The sequence below is a fragment of the Mytilus edulis genome, chromosome 2 (assembly GCF_963676685.1).
Source record: "Mytilus edulis chromosome 2, xbMytEdul2.2, whole genome shotgun sequence".
In the NCBI taxonomy this organism is placed as follows: domain Eukaryota; kingdom Metazoa; phylum Mollusca; class Bivalvia; order Mytilida; family Mytilidae; genus Mytilus; species Mytilus edulis.
The window spans coordinates 13,887,319-13,908,345 of record NC_092345.1 but is presented as its reverse complement, the minus strand read 5'-3'; the positions used below and the strand labels follow the sequence as shown (position 1 = coordinate 13,908,345).

The 21,027-nt window shown below is 30.2% G+C and overlaps 1 protein-coding gene across 2 annotated transcripts in view; it reads right to left on the bottom strand.

Moving 5' to 3' along the window:
• The window catches only part of LOC139511530 (heparan sulfate 2-O-sulfotransferase 1-like), a 52,984-nt gene that overhangs the window by 11,931 nt on the left and 20,026 nt on the right, over positions 1-21,027 (bottom strand). For both annotated transcript variants that reach the window (XM_071298348.1, XM_071298347.1), the window contains 2 exons: positions 17,220-17,305; positions 6,578-6,716 (listed from right to left, as the gene is read on the bottom strand). In XM_071298348.1, coding sequence (XP_071154449.1) covers positions 6,578-6,716; positions 17,220-17,305 — 225 coding nt within the window. The remainder of the gene's footprint in view (positions 1-6,577; positions 6,717-17,219; positions 17,306-21,027) is intronic.

Genomic DNA, 21,027 nt, shown 5'->3' with positions numbered 1-21,027 from the left:
AAGATAACTCTAATTAAAAAAAAATTTGCTATTTCACAATATTGTGCAATTAGATATTTCTTGCCATTGCGCAATACTGTGCAATTGAAAAGACTTGCTGTTGCACAACACTTAATATAATAATTTTAGATCCTGATTTGGACCAACTTGAAAACTGGGCCCATAATAAAAAGTCTAAGTACATTTTTGGATTCAGCATATCAAAGAACCCCAAGATTTCAATTTTTGTTAAAATCAGACTAAGTTTAATTTTGGACCCTTTGGACTTTAGTGTAGACCAATTTGAAAACAGGACCAAAAATGAAGAATCTACATACACAGTTAGATTTGGTATATCAAAGAACCCCATTTATTCAATTTTTGATGAAATCAAACAAAGTTTAATTTTGGACCCCGATTTGGACCAACTTGAAAACTGGGCCAATAATCAAGAATCTAAGTACATTTTTAGATTCAGCATATCAAAGAACCTAACTGATTCATTTTTTGTCAAAATCAAACTAAGTTTAATTTTGGACCCTTTGGACCTTAATGTAGACCAATTTGAAAACGGGACCAAAAGTTAAGAATCTACATACACAGTCATGACAGTTAGATTCGGCATATCAAAGAACCCCAATTATTCAATTTTGATGAAATCAAACAAAGTTTAATTTTGGACCCTTTGGGTCCCAAAACTCCCAAAATCAATACCAACCTTCCTTTTATGGTCATAAACCTTGTGTTTAAATTTCATAGATTTCTATTTACTTATACTAACGTTATTGTGCGAAAACCAAGAAAAATGCTTATTTGGGTCCCTTTTTGGCCCCTAATTCCTAAACTGTTGGGACCTAAACTCCCAAAATCAATACCAACCTTCCTTTTGTAGTCATTAACATTGTGTTTAAATTTCATTGATTTCTATTTACTTAAACTAAAGTTATTGTGCGAAAACCAAGAATAATGCTTATTTGGGCCCTTTTTTGGCCCCTAATTCCTAAACTGTTGAAACCAAAACTCCCAAAATCAATCCCAACCGTTCTTTTGTGGTCATAAACCTTGTGTCAAAATTTCATAGATTTCTATTAACTTAAACTAAAGTTATAGTGCGAAAACCAAGAAAATGCTTATTTGGGCCTTTTTTGGCCCCTAATTCCTAAAATGTTGGGACCAAAACTCCCAAAATCAATACCAACCTTCCTTTTGTGGTCATAAACCTTGTGTTAAAATTTCATAGATTTCCATTCACTTTTACTAAAGTTAGAGTGCGAAAACTAAAAGTATTCGGACGACGACGACGACGACGCCAAGGTGATAGCAATATACGACGAAAATTTTTTCAAATTTTGCGGTCGTATAAAAATCTACAAACAAAAAGTGTGACAGACAGAGGGACAGAAAGACAAATACAGGGAGGGAATCCAATGGATGGACATGATGATTCCTCTATATACATAGAAGAAATAGGGGAAATAGGAAGAACTATATTCATAGATAGCAAAAACTAAAGGAGGATAACTCTATACTTTCTGTGTTACAGTGACTTGACTGTAAGTGTTGCTATCCACCAATTGCAATTCATTCAAAATTTTGACCAAATTGCAATTTGTTTTATTAAACCAAATTGTTCAACTGGTCAGAAATTTGAACCAACTGCTGTAGAAAACCACAGTCAAGTCCTGAAAGTGCAAGGTGATAAAATAAAACATACTTACAATCCTATAAGACTTTAACTCCACTTTATTGATGGTATTACTAAATCAGTCTATCAATCTGTATAGTTATATTATAGCCATTACCATACTAAAGGTGAACTGTTTTATTTTTAATTGCTATAAAAATGTCCAAACTAAGCTTTTATATAGTTTTTCTTTCGAAAAGTATTCTATATTCATAAGAATCACACATTATGTGAATAAAAACATTTCATATTCAGTAAAATATTTGTGAAATTGCAATATGTTTGTAGGAAGGGGAGATAATCTTTTTTGGTTTCAAAACATCTTTATTCAAAAGAATAGTATTTTAGGTTATCTCCCCAAGGAAACTTTTCAATAGCATATTGTTATATCACACGTATTTTACTGAATATATGATGTATTATTTACAATAATATATGATTCTTATAAATATAAAATCCTTTTCGAAAGAAAAACTATATAAAAGCTTAGTTTGGACATTTTTATAGCAATTCAAAATAAAACATTTTACCTTTAGTATGGTAATGGCTATAATATAACTAATCAGATTGATAGACAAATTTAGTAATAACATCATTAAAGTGGAGTTAAAGTCTTGTAGGATTGTAAGTATATTTTATTTTATCACCTTGCACTTTCACATTTTGACTGAACAATTTGTTCAATATTCTGACCAGTTGAACAATTTGATTTTATAAAACAAATTGCAATTTGGTCAAAATTTTGAATGAGTTGCAATTGGTGGATAGCAACACTAATAGTCAAGTCACTGTAATTATTCTCTCTCATATCTAATCATTCTCAATCATTTTAATTTTTTATCCACTTCAGATACATTGAATCCTAAGTTATTAAAATGTATCTAGTTATTAATTATGCACTTCATATCACAATCTATCTAATTACCAATTTATGAATATAAAAAAGAAACATCACTGATAAACACAACAGAAAACACTCTAATCAAAAGATATCAGTGAAATAAACATGCATTATATTAATAACTTACTAATTAGTTTTTGTTTACATACGATAGATAACATCTTGGCGAAATATGTATCTTAAGTGTGTGTTAATAACTTTACTCTATAAAAATCATTCCATTAATTACTAAATAGATTGCTAAGATAATCAGACCACATCAGTAAGAATATTATGCTTCAAAGATCTCCCTATGATACTAGCTCAATGATTGAAATGGACAGCTAAAAGCTTGAAAATTACATGATTCTGACCTCTCAAATGTCTCCTTGACTTTCCAAAGATAATATTTGCTTTATCAAAGGACAGATTAACCTTCCCATTATTGAATTGTTTGCAAATAAGCACTTAATTATTACTTATAACTTTAAATCCTTCATTTTTTCTCTCCTTCTTAATCAGGACATCATTAATTACCGATATCAATGAAAATATCTTAACAATCAAGATGATACTTTTTTAAGAGCCTTTTTAAAGTTTAGAAGAATATTTTTGAGACCTGACACCAAACTAAGGTCTTTTGGCAAATCATTTATGAATGACTGAGGTATTTAAATGCTCCAGTGAGCCTCTAGTTTAGTTAAAATTTCAATTATTTATTACCACATGATACTCCTGAAATGATGACAATAAATTCTTTCTAAGTACTTGGTATTTCAAATAAAATTATCTAATTTCAAGGTCACTATAAGGTTATCTTACTATCAGGTCTAACATCTTGAAAAAGTAACCTATCCTACCAGCTACAATCTAATTTATTTTCCTGTTATTTGGATCAGAAATAACAAAACAGATCATAAAAATAAATTGTTCATGGTCTTCAGCATATCAGGAACAATTTTAGAAGGCCATTCAAAGACTTTTTTTTCTTTAAATATACAGGCCCTGAATTAAGAACCTCACAAAAAAAAACCATCATTCCTTAAAAAAAATGTTCAGGGATAAGTCAAACTCTGTGTCTGGCCTGCAATGTAAAACTGTTATGTTGACTGCCAAAAACTAAATCCATTTATTAGTAAAAGAGAGAGGTGAAAGGTTCTTAATTCAGGGCCTGTCTATTTATTAGTAAAATATATACTTTGTCCTTATTTTGCTCTGGATACATTCTTATGACACAAATTCTTGTCAAAAGTTCAAAAAATTCTATGAAGGTTTGAAAAGCTTTTGGTGAATAAAAAAACCTCAACCAGACTATTATAACATTTTCAAAAATATTTGTTAATCTTAAAAGCTTTTATCTATGTAAAACATATATTTAGGAATAGATATAATCTTCCCTTTATTCAGCAGAATTAGATGCTTATTGCAGATTTATATCAAGTTTCATCTTGTGTCTGATAGGATATCAGCACAATATTTTATTACATAAAATACTTCATATTTATTTGTGTTTATTGTATTCAAATCTTTGGTCAAACCTTAATTGGAGTAGTAAATACAGGGTAGATTGTACTCAATATTTTTTACCCAAAGGCCTCAACACAACAAGCTGTGTCTTATCATTTTTTGCTCCTTCTGGCTGCTATCTGAGCTCTTCATACTGTGGTTCAGAAGCATTGATTTTTGTTCTTTCAGTGATGCAATGCACATAGACAAGCAGTATAGAATTTAAATTGGGATTCAGTTTCAAAATTAAAGAGGTTGACATGCTATAAAACAGATTGTTCTTAACATGTATATCTACCCTGAAGCTTTCCAATAGTTATGGAAAAATTTTCATACAATCAAACATTATTTTAAATATACGTCAATATTTTGAATTGGTAACAGCTGAATTGGATATCTCAGTGCATATTGCGTAATAAAAAATCAGAATAAATATGAAATGTCAATAAAAAAGTTATGTTACATTAGAATTTTGTAATTATTTATCTATTTTATTAGATGCAGTTCATCTGAACAACCTATTAGAGATATATAACTATGATTAATAAAACTTGCTACATACATTTGATTTCCATAAATAATATGCATTTTAACAAAAATATGCTGACTTCTTACTTATCAATCATACTGTGGTTTATCAGGATCATTTGTGAATGCTTATCTAATTCTATTTAAGGAAGTTTTAACACCAGAGTCAGAAAATTTGAGAATTAAATTTAGTGGGCATGGGGTAAGCCAATAATTTAGGGAACTCTCAATGACTTTAACTAATTCTGTTATGGTATGTGACATTTTACTAAACACTGAAGAAAGCCAGAAAACTATGCATAAAACCGTACAGGCTTTCATTTTTTCATGTTAGATTTTGTGAATCACCATGTAAGATGATCAGGACTAATTATAAATATATTTAAAAAAAATATATTTATTTCTAAATACAGGTACCTCTTATTTTCAAAAAGCTTGTCCGAACTTTAAACATATAGGGTGATCTTTAAATTAACTTTAACAAGTAAACCATGTAAAATGCACATTAGCAGAAAATAGCTTAAGTCATTTTTCTTTAAAGTAAAACAGACAAAAAGATCGTAGTTTAGATCACCCAGCAGTATTATGACATGGTAGTGTTATCTGTGACAAGAGATCAGAAGTGTCCTATTCAGGCAGAAGACAGGTACATACAGGTGTTTAAATAGGGTGGTGTACCTGACATGGTGGCGTGCGTCACAAAAAAATAATTTGTAAAATCATACAATGAACCAGTATTTAACACCCTCGAAAAAATGTATGTTTTACATAAAGTAAAATAAATTATGAATAATGACTTTGGTACAGCTCAACTCAATTCTTAAGACTGATGTTTTAAAGGGGCATAACTCTAGAAAGATAAAAGTGACAACTACAAAATTCAACCTTAATCTGTGTTTTGCGGTTATTAGTATTGTGTACAAGTTTCATAACATTAGATTGAGTGAAAGTAAAGTTAGAGAATTGAAACCAATTTCAATGTATAGACGGACAAGGGTAAAACTTAATGCCTCCTCTGTTACGGCAGGGGCATTAAAAGCTTTTATGAGAAAAAGATTTTGAGTAAAAGAATTTAGCAAACATGTATTTGTATAACAAACAAGACATTACAAAATCTTAAATTTTGATATTTGCCACAAAATTTTATCTTTATTTTTCAAATTTTTTTTTGCAATGATGTCTTTATCAGAAGCCTGAATTATTTCATAAATGATCACTTTACCAAATTATCTACTAACATTGATACATAATATACACCTGTACAGACATTTATGGCATGTAAATGTATTTTGTTGCATAAATAGTCATTTGTGGTCACTTATGTGGTTTTGAGTCATATCCACAGTGTAATCCCTCATTTCACATGTAATCTCATATTTTGTTTGAAAGTCGGTATGTATGTGGTTTTCATCACGCATTCAAAACATTTAAATGATACTCCTGTTTAAAGGTAGATTTGTAATAAAACCTGTTCTAACCAAACCCTGCAGAAACTAGAAACCTCAGCAATCTGGACAAACAATAAAAACTCTTAATGCTAATTTGGTCATAAATATTAATCTGAAAATGTGAAAATGTGATATAAAACAACCCAATGGAGTTAAAATGAAATGGTAGTAGTATGCATATTAGCAGTTATAGGCCACCATATGGTTTTCAACAAGTACAAAAATATTAGACCATTGGGAAAGAGGCAATCCGTATTGGTCTGTTTCAATCAAGAACATAATTCCATAAGTTATTTGGTGTCTTGAAAGAGGAATAGAGACAATATCCCCTGACTTTTTGTAAAGTCCTTTGTGGTCATAATATTTTGATCTATCCCTTCTGTTTTTATTGTCAAATTTGAAAACTTTCGAATACTTCCACTGCATTATGGTTAACTTTCTTTTTACCAATAATGTTATGTTTACAAGTATAGTTTATTTTTTAAATCTAAAAACACAAAAATATAAATATTTGTTGTTTAACTTTTTACTTGGTATATATCTACAATATACCTCTGTATTTCCTGCTTTTCTTCTCCGTAGACTTGGTCTGAAATCATCCCCATATCTTACAAAGTAATAATATGACACCAATCGATCCAGTGGCTTCCTTATAATGTTGATGTATAATGGCTTCTTTGCAACACCAAACCTAAAGGATAAAAAGTAAACTTTAGATTTATAAACCTTTGGGATTTCTACTACAAATCACAGATGCCTATGAATCTTTTTGTCTCAGCAACTCATTTCTCAAAAAAAGAAACACTTGTTAAACAAGAACATTTCAGTTTACCTTACTTTTAATTCTATTTGTAAGATTTTTGGTGAAAAGAGCACCAGATTCTGAAATCAATATATTTCTCTCATTACAGCATCTTATCTGTCTCATTGTTTCCAGTCTATAACACTTAACACTTTAGTAACAGTATAAAGTACTACATTTACAGTTACTTAATCATTTGAGATAAAACTAAAAGAGAAGACAAAGAACAAATCATGTATTTACAATCAAATATATATATAGAGAGGGGATTTCTACCTAATCTATTTGAGGTTCTGTGTCTGGAGGGATTTTCTGAACTGCATCTTTTTTAACTTGAGGCTTTCTATAACAAACTGTTATTAATTCATGATTTAATTTTTTTCAAGATGATACTTTTTTTATGCTTATGGTATTAATTTAGTTTAATTTCTTATCATATGAATTTTATACATATTTTCTGTATGCAAACCAGATCTCTTAAAGGGGCACTAGCTGTCAAATTCATTGTAACCGATTTGACTCAAATTCTCATATTTGGTTTATAACAATGTAAAACATTTATCCAAACCATCAAAAGTCTAAAATAAACAGTTTGGGGTAGATAATATATAGGTTCGTTTCGTGTGTATTTTAGTCCAGACGCTATCTAATTAACTATCGATTTGACCTCAGATGACCATATAAGCGATGTAAACAAAAATAAAGATACGAATAGATTAAACCAACACGTGCAATTGGATTTTTATAGGTCTGTTTGATTTTATTTTATAGATTAAAAATAGATGTTTCTCATTGTTTTTAACCGTATAAGAATGATTTTATGTGCATCGAATTAGCAATCAAATGATTTACCGTAGTTTCACTTTCATTGTTGACATTCTTTTTCTTTAAATAACCAGTACACGTACAATGCATGCGTTGTCAATCTCTAGCAAGGGGTTAAATTGAAGTTCACATAAATACCAGTTAGAATGAGGTTAACTAATTCACTTGCAAGTGAATGAGTAAAAAATTATGCTTAATCGCTTATTTTAACAAAATTAAAGCAAATTGATTGCTAAAAGCAAATTATTATTTCATTATTCCAATTTGATTAATGATTGATCTAAAAAAAATCATACTTTATTTTTTTTATATATATCGTAGCTAGTGCCCCTTTAATGTGTATTTCCTTAATTACAAAAGGTCATCAAGTCTACATGTTCAATATAAAATAGAACTCAGAAGTGGATAGATAAAACATTTACAGGGAATGACTGAATTCCCTCAGGAGAAGACTTTAACCCAGTCAGCTACAAAATATGGAAGTTAATACATCTTTACTGACATATACAGTCATATTTGATGTAGAAAATTACAACATTTTATGAATATAGAAAATAATTGCCTAGCAGAAAAAAAACCTTAGCGGTTAATCAAACAGCAAACAAGATTAAATTGCCAGGTCAATATTCGTATCATGTCATCTACTCGTTCATAATTGGATCAGCAATCCTCCATTAATAGTCAGTAGTATGATAATCAACACTTGTGGTATAGACAGACAAAATCAGGATTGGTTTTTATTAACTGCAAGATTGAAGAATGACCATTTAATTTTCTAGCTTGACTTATAACCAGAGAATTGACCAGCATCACTTGCATTAATCATCTTCATTAATCAAATCTTGATTTATTGGCATAAGCTATGATCTTTTGTATTGTCTATATAAAATTTGTCAAATAAGTCATTTTTTGTCAAAATTCAGTAGTTTTTCTCCAAGAAAGTTTTCTCCTCAATTAAAAACTGGCCCCTATGACATAGCTAAGTGTGCTTTAAGTGGGGTTAAACACCAACAATTAATCAATCATATGATGTTCATTAGTAGTTGTTTGCTAATGTGGTTCATAAGTGTTTCTGATTTCTTGTTTTTTATATAGATTAGACCATTGGTTTTACTGTTTGAATGGTTTTACATATGTCATTTTTGGGGCCCTCAATAATTTGCTGTTGTCAGTGTGAGCAAAGGCTTCATATTGAAGACTGTACTTTGACCTATAATGGTTTACTGTCACAAATTGTGACTTGATATGAGAGAGTTGTCTTATTGGCACTCATACCACATCTTCTTATATCTATTGTATATTACATTGTTGTGATATAGATTATTTGTGCTGACATGATGTTACAGATTATTTGTGCTGACATGATGTTAAGCAACCATCAATCAATCAATTATTACACATGTGTTCAGTTGTGGTATTTACAAAGTCCTGCAAATGTATGAATGACCGATATTTTTCCGTGTTACTTACTAAGAAGCTACAGGCTGCTTAAAGGTGTCAATGAACTATCAATTGTCTGACACATGATTCTTTCACATGTACTAGCTAAGAGGCAAAAAGTCAAGCAAAAACAATAATGCATCATAAAATGGTTATTGTGTTCGACAAAAAGATTAAATTACAACTTGAAAATGCAATTTACTTTGAGATCCAGGAATTTGCTAAAAGCATTTCTGGATTCTTCCATTAAAAGTATTGAGTTGTAAAACAAAGATACATTGTCTACAACTTCAGGTCACTGTATGTATGAATTAAAGGCTGAATTCAAAATACAGAAGCAGAAGACAACAGTTGCTTCTGACCAATTAGAAACATGCATGTGATGATATTAAAAGGTTAATACATGTACTCAGTTTATTTCCCTCCAAAGTACCACTGTATAAAGATTCTATGGCATTTCAAATTCATTATCCAATTTGTATTAATGATTTCTTTTATGATTAAATGCCATGGCATAGAGGCCATGCCAATATTCACAGTTCTAATTTCTAATTCTTCGCTTCTTCAGTCTGTAATCACGATCTTAATCAATAATTAACCAATCAATGACAGTTTTACAATAAAATCTAACTTTTATTCCCATGAGAAAGTAGATAAATCCATTGTCTCCATAATACTGTATTTCTAAACTGAAATTCATGGCAAGTAATACATTTTAAAAACAGCCTTTATGCAACCATTTTTATTAGAGTAATTTCACCTTATTGTAAAAGCAATTTAAGTTTTAATTAACATAAAACTAAGGCATCTTGTTTAATTTGAATGCTACAAAAAACAGGAATGCATACTGAAATGATCATAATCAAAGATCTATGACAATGAGGTCAAGGTCAGATAAACCCTACAAGAAGGATATGATACATGCCAGACTGACATGTACACCTTACAATCATTCCATATACCAAATATAGTTGACCTCTTGCTTATGCTTTCTAAGAAACAGACTTAACCAGGAAAATATAACACTAACCAATGAACCATTACAATTAGGTCAAGATTGCCAGACAATTCAGTACACCAAATATAGTTTACCTGTTATCCCCTACCATTGGCTGCTAAAGGCACCTAGCAGGTCCACTCTAGGGCAAAAACATTTGTCATAATTTTTGCTAAATTAGATTATATTTGTAGGAATTCAAAAAGTTCATTTCATTAGTAATTTTCTTTTCTCTTTCTTTCTTTTTTTTGTTGTTGCCCCAAAGGAAAATAAGATAATCACATTCCTTTAATGTTCACTTTAATAAGTCCTAGTCATCTATCATAAGATACTAAATACATTTCTATCATTGCAGCTGAGTCATTTCATTAACTGACTTTCCATTTCAAAGAAATATCAGATATTTTGTGCAACTAAAAATGATATAATTTTATCTGATTTGAAATCAAATGGCATGAAAAAATAAATGCTTTAATCATACTAGTTTCTTGTCTGTAATTCTGTATGATATCTCATAGACTCTTAAATTTCATAATTGCTGGCATCTCACTAATGACATTTTTACATTAAAATATCACTTACAATGTTAAGATAAGTGTGTCAAGATTTTGTGCATTAAAGTTCTGTATATTTGAGATATGAAAACACTATTGCACCTTCTAAATGTTGAAAATAGATACAATGATTAAAAAATAAATCAATCACCCTGCTCTAATAATTTAAGGTGATTAACATTTAAATACTATGAATGAACTACTTTAAATTTAATTTAAGATTAAAATCAAAATCTACTATTATTTTCTAAAAACTATTTAATAAGAAAAATTGTAAAAATTTGAGATTGATTTTTAGACATAAGTAATTATTTTTCTATTAAGACTCTACAAATTAATAGGATTACATCTTATTTTCTTCAATGGCAGTTAAACATGAAATTGGTGTACATGGTCAGGTATATGAAAGTGAACACAGGTCGAAACACCTGTCAGTTTTGAGTTCCTCATTTTCAACCATTGCCAACAAAAAAATCAGCAATATTTCCATTTGTAAAGGGGCATAACTCTAAAACAGTGAAATGGTTCCACCAAAATTCAATCTTGATCTGGATTTTGCTAATAAGCATCATGTATAAGTTTCATAACATTTGGCTGAGGCAAACTAAAGTTAGAGAACAGAAACAAAAAATCAAGCTTTTCTTCTATTTCTAAAGGGACATAACTTTAGAATGGCAAAAGTGACGCCACCAATATTTCAACCTTGATCTGTGTTTTTTGTAAACAGCATTGTGTAAGTTTAATGACATTAGGCTTAGGCAAACAAAAGTTAGAGAACAGAAACAAAAAATTTAGTATTTTTTTTTCCATTTGTAAAGGGGATTAACTCTAGGATGGTAAAACTGATGCCACCAAAATTCAAATTTAATCTGTGTTTTAAGGTCAATAAAAATTGTGCATAAGTTTCATAACATTTTGTAGAAGCAAACTGAAGTTAAAGGATGGAAATGAAATTTTTTATCTTTTTTTTAAATCTTCCAAAAAAATTTCATTTTCACAAAAATATTATAGAGAATAGGTAAGCTTCAAAATTACCATAATAATTCATGACATTAAGTATTAAAAATTTAGAAAAATGCTAAGATTGTCACAAATTGGTGTGAATATTCACATAAAACATCATTTAACTGATACTGCACAAAATATATTAAGGTTACAACCCGTTCATAATCCATGTATACAAAGTATAATATCTAAACTTGGAAGGAAAAATTGTAATTTATGAACTTGTGAACTAAATATAAATAACATTTAAATTCTCTCTCAATTAATCTAAGCACCCATCAAAAGAAAAAGGAATAAATCATTTCTGGCAATTACTTCAAATACTGAATTTGCATCACTATGAAGGTTAACATGACTTCTGGGAAATGTTTAGATATTGTTTCTAAATGTTAAAACACAACCATATATTCAACACATTTAGTGCCTTATAATAAGTATTTAATAATTGAAAATATCAAACAAATGAGAAACAGAATTACAGTGAAACCTGTTATAACAGTCACTTCTAGAAAGCAAAAACACTGGTCTTATCATGCCCTCCCCTGTTTTATGTCCCACAGTAGTTATTCCTAAGCATTTTGAACTTCAAATAAAAGGTCATCATTCTTTTAAGGCCAGTTTTCTTTTATCCAAAAAGTGACCTTCAATCACAGGTTTGACTGTATATCCATATTAGAATTTGATTTCCGATTTCATAATGTTTTTGCCTTATTTCAAAATATGTATTTGCTGATGACTGACAGTGCTTCTTGGTAAAATTGTAGATGAAAAAATTATACCTTTTCTGTTAACATTTACCGTACATACAGTTTAGAATGTATTAATATAAATTCAGAATATTTTTTGGGGGGATAAAGTACTTGTTTTCAAAATTCCAATAGGGATAAAGTACTGTTATAAATCCAACAGGATTTAAAAGATTCAAAATTATTGATATTTCCACAGCAATATTTATCTACAATTGAACATGTATCAGAATTGCATTAATGCATCTATCATTATTATTCATTGTGCAAGTTTTGCATGAATACATGCATGCATCAAATCGTGAATTTAAAGTATTATTTATATATAAATAAGCTGCTGGGTATACTTAGGACAATGGCTGCCAATTTATCTCAATCAATTTTCCACTATTTCTGCATTATAATGTATACAATTAAACACTTATTCATCTTCATTTTAAATGTTTATTGAACGACAAAGATAAATTCTCTGTGATTGTCATGCACCTAGACTGAATGGGTTTTCTGTTTGTGTCTACAATTTCCATATAATGCTTTATTGTTTGCTGCTTCATGTGAAAGTGTTGTGAAATTGATTTCATGAAATCATAGTGCATAATTTAGTATCGGTTCTTTGAAATGTCAATTGAGTAACACTAAAATTGCCCACACAAAAAGGAAAAATAGTAACTGTAAAATTAAATGTAATTGGAAAATTGCAATGAAATAAACAAACATTTTACGAAATTGATGATTTCATTGAACCACAAAATTACTGTTGCATCATTTTATGTAATGTTTAATTGAGTAAAAGGTGATTCAACCAGGGCAGCTTCTTTAGGCCAAACAAATCTTATTTTAGAAGGTTTAAGTTTTCCTAAGTATCGTAAAATACAAGGTATAACTGGACATTCAACTATTGGCAAGAAAAATATATTGAAAGCATATTTAACCAGGTGCTCCGCAGGGCGCAGCTTTATACGACCGCAGAGGTCGAACCCTGAACAGTTGGGGCAAGTATGGACAAAACATTCAAGCATGATACAGCTCTGAATTTGGATTGTGATCAAATTTTTGACATTACATGGGTTTTTTTTACACAAAACAAATGCCAAGATTTTACAAATCAATTAAAGATTTCTTCTTCAAACTTTTTAAATCTAAAATTAAATAGTTGACACAGCATAGGTTTCTGACACAGAATGAATGTGGTCTAATGAACTTAAAAGGGTTTTTTTGCCTTTGAGCAAATCACTATGCTGTTGAATATTAATCCTCTCAAAAAAATGTTTGAAGAAATTTTCTTTTTATTTATGAAATCTGAAATGAGAAAAATTTACCCCCCCCCCCCCTTTTTTTTCACATCCCCGTTTCCCTTTTTCAAAACTGATATCAATTCAAATTTCTAATGGAGTTTGCAACAATAACTACTCATTTAAATACATTATAAAATATTAAGATGTAAAAAAACTGCTTGTTATCACTGAATGGTAAAGATTATTTAAATTTATCAGTTGGTAGTAAAAAGTGTATATACATTGTATATTGTATATAACAAAGATTTAAGTTGATTCTGGACAAAGAAAGATAACTCCAATTAAAATAAATAGTTGACACAGCATAGGTTTCTGACACAGAATGAATGTGTTCTAATGAACTTAAAATTTTTGTTTTCTCTTAGAGCAATTCACTATGCTGTTCAATATTAATCCTCTCAAAAAAATGTTTGAAGAAATTTTCTTTTTATTTATGAAATTTCAAATGAGAAAAATTGAACCCAATTTTTTAATCACATCCCCCTTTCCCTTATTCCAAAACTAATCTCAATTAAAATATTCTAATGGAGTTTGCAACAATAACTACTCATTTAAATACATCATAAAATATTAAGATGTAAAAAAAACTGCTTGTTATCACTGAATGGTAAAGATTATTTAAATTTATCAGTTGGTAGTAAAAAGTGAATATACATTGTATATTGTATATAACAAAGATTTAAGTTGATTCTGGACAAAGAAAGATAACTCCAATTAAAAAAAATTCTTGCAATAAGATATTTCTTGCTTACTATTTTGGACAAAGAAAGATAACTCTAATTAAATTTTTTTTTGCTATTTCACAATATTGTGAAATTAGATATTTCTTGCCATTGCACAATACTGTGCAATTGAAAAGACTTGCTATTGCACAATACGTAATATAATAATTTTAGATCCTGATTTGGACCAACTTGAAAACTGGGCCCATAATCAAAAATCTAAGTACATGTTTAGATTCAGCATATCAAAGAGGCCCAAGAATTTAATTTTTGTTAAAATCAAACTTAGTTTAATTTTGGACCCTTTGGACCTTAAGGTAGGCCAATTTGAAAACGGGACCAAAAATGAAGAATCTACATACACAGTTAGATTCGGCATATCAAAGAACCCCAATTATTCAATTTTGATGAAATCAAACAAAGTTTAATTTTGGACCCTTTGGGCCCCTTTTTCCTAAACTGTTGGGGCCAAAACTCCCAAAAATCAATACTAATCTTCCTTTTATGGTCATTAACCTTGTGATTAAATTTCATAGATTTCTATTTACTTATACTAACGTTATGGTGCGAAAACCAAGAAAAATGCTTATTTGGGTCCCTTTTTGGCCCCTTATTCCTAAACTGTTGGGACCTAAACTCCCAAAATCAATACCAATCTTCCTTTTGTGGTCATAAACATTGTGTTTAAGTTTCATTGATTTCTATTTACTTAAACTAAAGTTATTGTGCGAAAACCAAGAATAATGCTTATTTGGGCCCTTTTTTGGCCCCTAATTCCTAAACTGTTGAAACCAAAACTCCCAAAATCAATCCCAACCTTTCTTTTGTGTTCATCAACCTTGTGTCAAAATTTCATAGATTTCTATTAACTTAAACTAAAGTTATAGTGCGAAAACCAAGAAAATGCTTATTTGGGCCCTTTTTGGCCCCTAATTCCTAAAATGTTGGGAACAAAACTCCCAAAATCAATACCAACCTTCCTTTTATGGTCATAAACCTTGTGTTAAAATTTCATAGATTTCTATTCACTTTTACTAAAGTTAGAGTGCGAAAACTAAAAGTATTCGGACGCCGGACGACGACGACGACGACGACGACGACGACGACGACGACGACGACGACGACGACGACGACGACGACGACGACGCCGACGCCAACGTGATAGCAATATACGACGAAAATTTTTTCAAAATTTGCGGTCGTATAAAAATATGAATTAAAGGTACTACAAAAAAAGTGCTTCCAAATGCATGTTGGTGAACTCAAAGTTCATGAGGGCTTAAGTCTCCTGAGAGGAATCATCTTAACTTATATCATGCAATATGTGGTTCTACCCTGAAAATCTTTATTTACTACTCTTTCGAATTTATTAAATTATAAAGCACATAGTGAAATTATCATACAAAAAATATTTTCAAATCATCATTCCAAAAGATTCCTGGATAAAACTTTATGAAACTATAGCTGTGAAGTGTGTTCATGTTCAAGTTTCAAAGCAGAAATTTTCTTAATGCAATTTTACAAGTAGCTCAATTAACGGGTTTTAAAATTTCAATTGCATCTGCATATTGCTAAGAAAAACATGTACATTCTTTTAAATTTATTGATGGCAGGTGTATTAGCATCAAGCTAAGTTGACATGCCTGTTTATCTCGTTTTATATTACGAATCTTATAAAAAATACCTCATCAAAATATTGTTTATCTGTAAACAAGGATGGCTACATGCTGTGCTGGTGACAACATCATGCCAGTACACAGCTTGTTTAGTATGCAACACCCTATTTTTACTAGTTTTTCACCAATTATCATGAGAAAATTTTTAAGTAGTACAGAATAAACTTCCCAACAGTTTTATATTTTTACAGACTAAATATTGACCTCTACATGTTGGTTTAAATGTGCTGTTGGATTGCTGACTCATGAAGTTGTGGATTCAATACCAATTTTTACGGATGAAAAAAATGTACATTAGTTGTTATTAAATTTAATGGATTTTTTAAAATCAGAATTCAAGTGATCTTCGTTGAACATCAAATTTGAAATGTCAGCTAAAAAAACTTCCGTTCTAATATGAGAACTTTATTTCACATTTTGTATATTCAGTTCAGTTCAATAAATTGCAGATTTCAAATTAGCAAATTTATTATAAAGAGGAAAAATATTGAAATAAAAAAGAAATAAAAGACCTATATATGACGTTTTCTGACCCCCAGCTAGATATAAAATGTCTTATCCTTCATCTGCATATGGATTTTGTAACAGTAAAATAGATACTATCAGAAAACTGTCCTGCCATACAACATAAAAACAAGTAATAAAAGAGAATAGTCTCAAGCGATTCAGTCCAAATCCATTTTAAGTGTAATAGATTGTAACTTCCTGCGGGAATTACGCCATAAAAGGCAAGGAAATTAAAGTAAAATATGGACAATGAAAAAGTGACTATTTCAAACATCAAACAACACTATGTGTCATAGATACTATTATCTTTCATGTTCAAACGATTCATTTTCCATTTAAAATCAATATACTGTTTGCAATGAATTTCAATGCTGGCAAACTCAGTCTAGATCTGATATTCAGCATTTGTTGAGCTGCACGTAAAACCAGGCTGGATTCATTAAAGTTTTTCTGTAACTATTTAAAAGGTGCCTAAACCATATACTTGAAGAAATATAGAAATGACAAGTGACAAAGGTATATTGTTGGTTCATACTATTGTTATATATTACATACTTTGCAGAATTAAGAAAGAGCAATTGACCATGGTCCATAGCTGATTTCATTTTTTCAATAAACCACTTACTTTGAGAAATCTAGGAAAGCCAAATGACCATGATACATGGCTGGTTTCATACTATTCCATCTTGTCACATTCTGTACAAATCGTACCTACAATATATATAAATGACCATGATACATGGCTAGTTTCATACTATTCCATCTTGACACATTCTGTACAAATCGTACCTACAATATATATAAATGACCATGATAAATGGCTAGTTTCATACTATTCCATCTTGTCACATTCTGTACGAATCGTACATACAATATATATAAATGACCATGATACATGGCTGGTTTCATACTATTCCATCTTGTCACATTCTGTACAAATCGTACCTACAATATATATAAATGACCATGATACATGGCTGGTTTCATACTATTCCATCTTGTCACATTCTGTACAAATCGTACCTACAATATATATAAATGACCATGATACATGGCTGGTTTCATACTATTCCATCTTGTCACATTCTGTACAAATCGTACCTACAATATATATAAATGACCATGATACATGGCTGGTTTCATACTATTCCATCTTGTCACATTCTGTACAAATCGTACCTACAATATATATAAATGACCATGATACATGGCTGGTTTCATACTATTCCATCTTGTCACATTCTGTACAAATCGTACCTACAATATATATAAATGACCATGATACATGGCTGGTTTCATACTATTCCATCTTGTCACATTCTGTACAAATCGTACCTACAATATATATAAATGACCATGATACATGGCTGGTTTCATACTATTCCATCTTGTCACATTCTGTACAAATCGTACCTACAATATATATAAATGACCATGATACATGGCTGGTTTCATACTATTCCATCTTGTCACATTCTGTACAAATCGTACCTACAATATATATAAATGACCATGATACATGGCTGGTTTCATACTATTCCATCTTGTCACATTCTGTACAAATAGTACCTACAATATATATAAATGACCATGATACATGGCTGGTTTCATACTATTCCATCTTGTCACATTCTGTACAAATCGTACCTACAATATATATAAATGACCATGATACATGACTGGTTTCATACTATTCCATCTTGTCACATTCTGTACAAATCGTACCTACAATATATATTTCAAACATTTCAACCTCACTTTAATCACTAAAATCTCTTTAATAATTATATAGTTATAATCACTGACTGTTATCTGACATGAAAACAAAGAAAAAAATCTCCTAGGAAAACTTTTTACATGTATTCTACTTAGGCCAATTAAAATTAATTGATAGATTTTCATCCCCGCCCGCCCCTCAAAAATCGTCCCGCCCCGATTTTTTTTATTTTAACAAATTTACGATTTCCGGATTTTGTTCATTTCCGTCACCGATAACCGTCGATAATTTCGTTTCAATCAAAACTTCCTTGTTTCAAATTTTGGTTTTCGTATTTTCTTCAAGTAATCTAAACAAAATGAATAAGTCGACATACTGCTCAATGATGACAACATCATCTACCCAGAAAAGGGATTGATTACGAGAACGGCATGAACCATCAATTTCGGGTAACGAGTAATACGCTGTGTTAAAGAAATGCAAATCGCAGATAGAAATTCAGTGATAGGCAAACTGTGGACTTTTCTTTTCTTTTTGTGGAACGACTAATGACATTGTGTCAGGAAATATCTTTGAATGATATCCAAACACAATAACTGTGGAACACATTGGTACAACAAATTTCTGGATTAAAGAAATTGACACAAGCACAAACTTGTTAGATTTAGTGCTGTATATTCAGTTCAAAAAGTTGACAAACAAGCGCAAAATATAGCATTTAAGCTCTTAGATCTACCCATGGCTGACAAACAGCATACACCTTCTGTCATAATACCCCCCGATAGAGTCATTAACCAACTTCTTCTTTTTTGTTAATATAAAAAAGAAGGTTTGGTATGATTGCCAATGAGACAACTCTCCACAAGATACCAAAATGACACAGAAATTAACAATTATAGGTCACTGTATGGCCTTGTAATTAGTCGTTTCAGAATCTAATGCATTCTGGGTAACATATTGAAAAAAGCGTACACCAAATCGTTTTGTTTGGTTAAAAACGTTCTAAACAATTGAAATTCAAGCAATGACGTAACGTAATTTTCATTTTGGTTTACGAACAATGGGATTTCCCTCTAGTTTCTGAAAAGGCGAATTATATGTGCACCTTGCATAATTAGTTAATAAAGCACCAACCCTATTTTTTTCAAAACTGTTTTTGAGTTTACATTTTATTTTGTACTCATAACACTTGTTTTGCATACAAATGCATTTGCTGCATTTTATGGGGACTACAAACCATCGCTTAGATAGCAAAATAAATTTGGTGTAGGTAGCCCAACTGCTTTTTTTCTTATATATAAAATAGGTTCTAAAGGGGCAATTACATGAAAAACCGTGGTTGCCAATCAGAGATATATTTTTTTTTTAGTTTTAAAAATTATGTACCATTCCTTTTACATGTATATACATGATATAAGTTTATTATTACACTTGCAGATATGAAAAACACGTCACAAGCGGGTTTTAAATGAAATAAAATTTTAAAAATAAAATCCTCCCACCCACCCCATTTTTTTCAAAAATTTGGATGAAAATCTACTAATTAATTTTAGTTGGCCTTATCATGATTAAATTGTAGAACACTAAATTTTAATAAACTATAGTCTCATGCATGGTTCTTGTCATAAATTTTCATGTGTCTGTCTCAAGATAGGAACCTGGACAGTATGATGAACATAGAGTTGTCTTTAGTTTTATGATAATATGTTGCTTTTTTTGTTATAATTTTGGGAAGCATGTTTTGAAAGTCTCTATTAAATTTCAAATTTGAAGGAGATTTGAAGCTGGGATTGACACTTAGACATCCAAAAATAAGGTTGTATGCACTAAAATGAGATTAAACAATCAGCAATCAAACAAAACATTGTTGACCTAAGATTTGTTGTTTGGTTGCTGTCCAAGATATTCACTCCAGATTTCTTTTCATTCAATTATTTCAATTTCCTAAACCCTCAGCCTAAACCCTGGTACAGAAAGCAGTTGTGTTACCTAATTTTGACTTGAATTCCTTTGGGGATAATCAAAAATCTTCCAAAGAAAAACAAGTCCATGAACATGTTGAATCTTATTTTGATCTTGACAACAGAAAAACTCAAAATTGTATCTCCTATCAATGATATATCTCAAGAGGTTCAATAGTTGACTTTTTTTACATGCTTGTGTCTACGAATACATTTAGAGATGTTTGATTGTTAAATTCACAATAGCAACATTTTCATCAATGAAATAGTTATTGATAGATGCATTAAATTCATGGAAAAATTCAAGTGATTGCTTCAAGCTTAAGAGATACAAGCATTTGAAAATATATTTTTTGGGTAAAACAGAATGAATGCCTCTAGATTTTTCTTTTAAAAAGTTAAAGTAGAACTCAATAGTAAATTTTAGGACAAATAACAGATAAAAGGTAGATGGGACATGGCCCAATTTTCATCTAACACAATCTAACTTCTGTTTAGTAGAAAGTGTCATTTATGGAAAGCAACAAGTAGATCATAAGCTGCATAAAGATCTTTGGCCAAATTGGTGTCCTTGAACTTGTGGTTTATGTGACACTTTCTCAGTGAATTGGTAACAATTATGCCAAGTATCATTAATATACTTCAAAGGATTTTGTAGACAGACAACAGACAGGTGACATTTTGAACCCTGCACAATATAGTAACCTAATAGCTTTTTTAATTTACTTATTTATTTGTTTATTTTCTTGTATTTA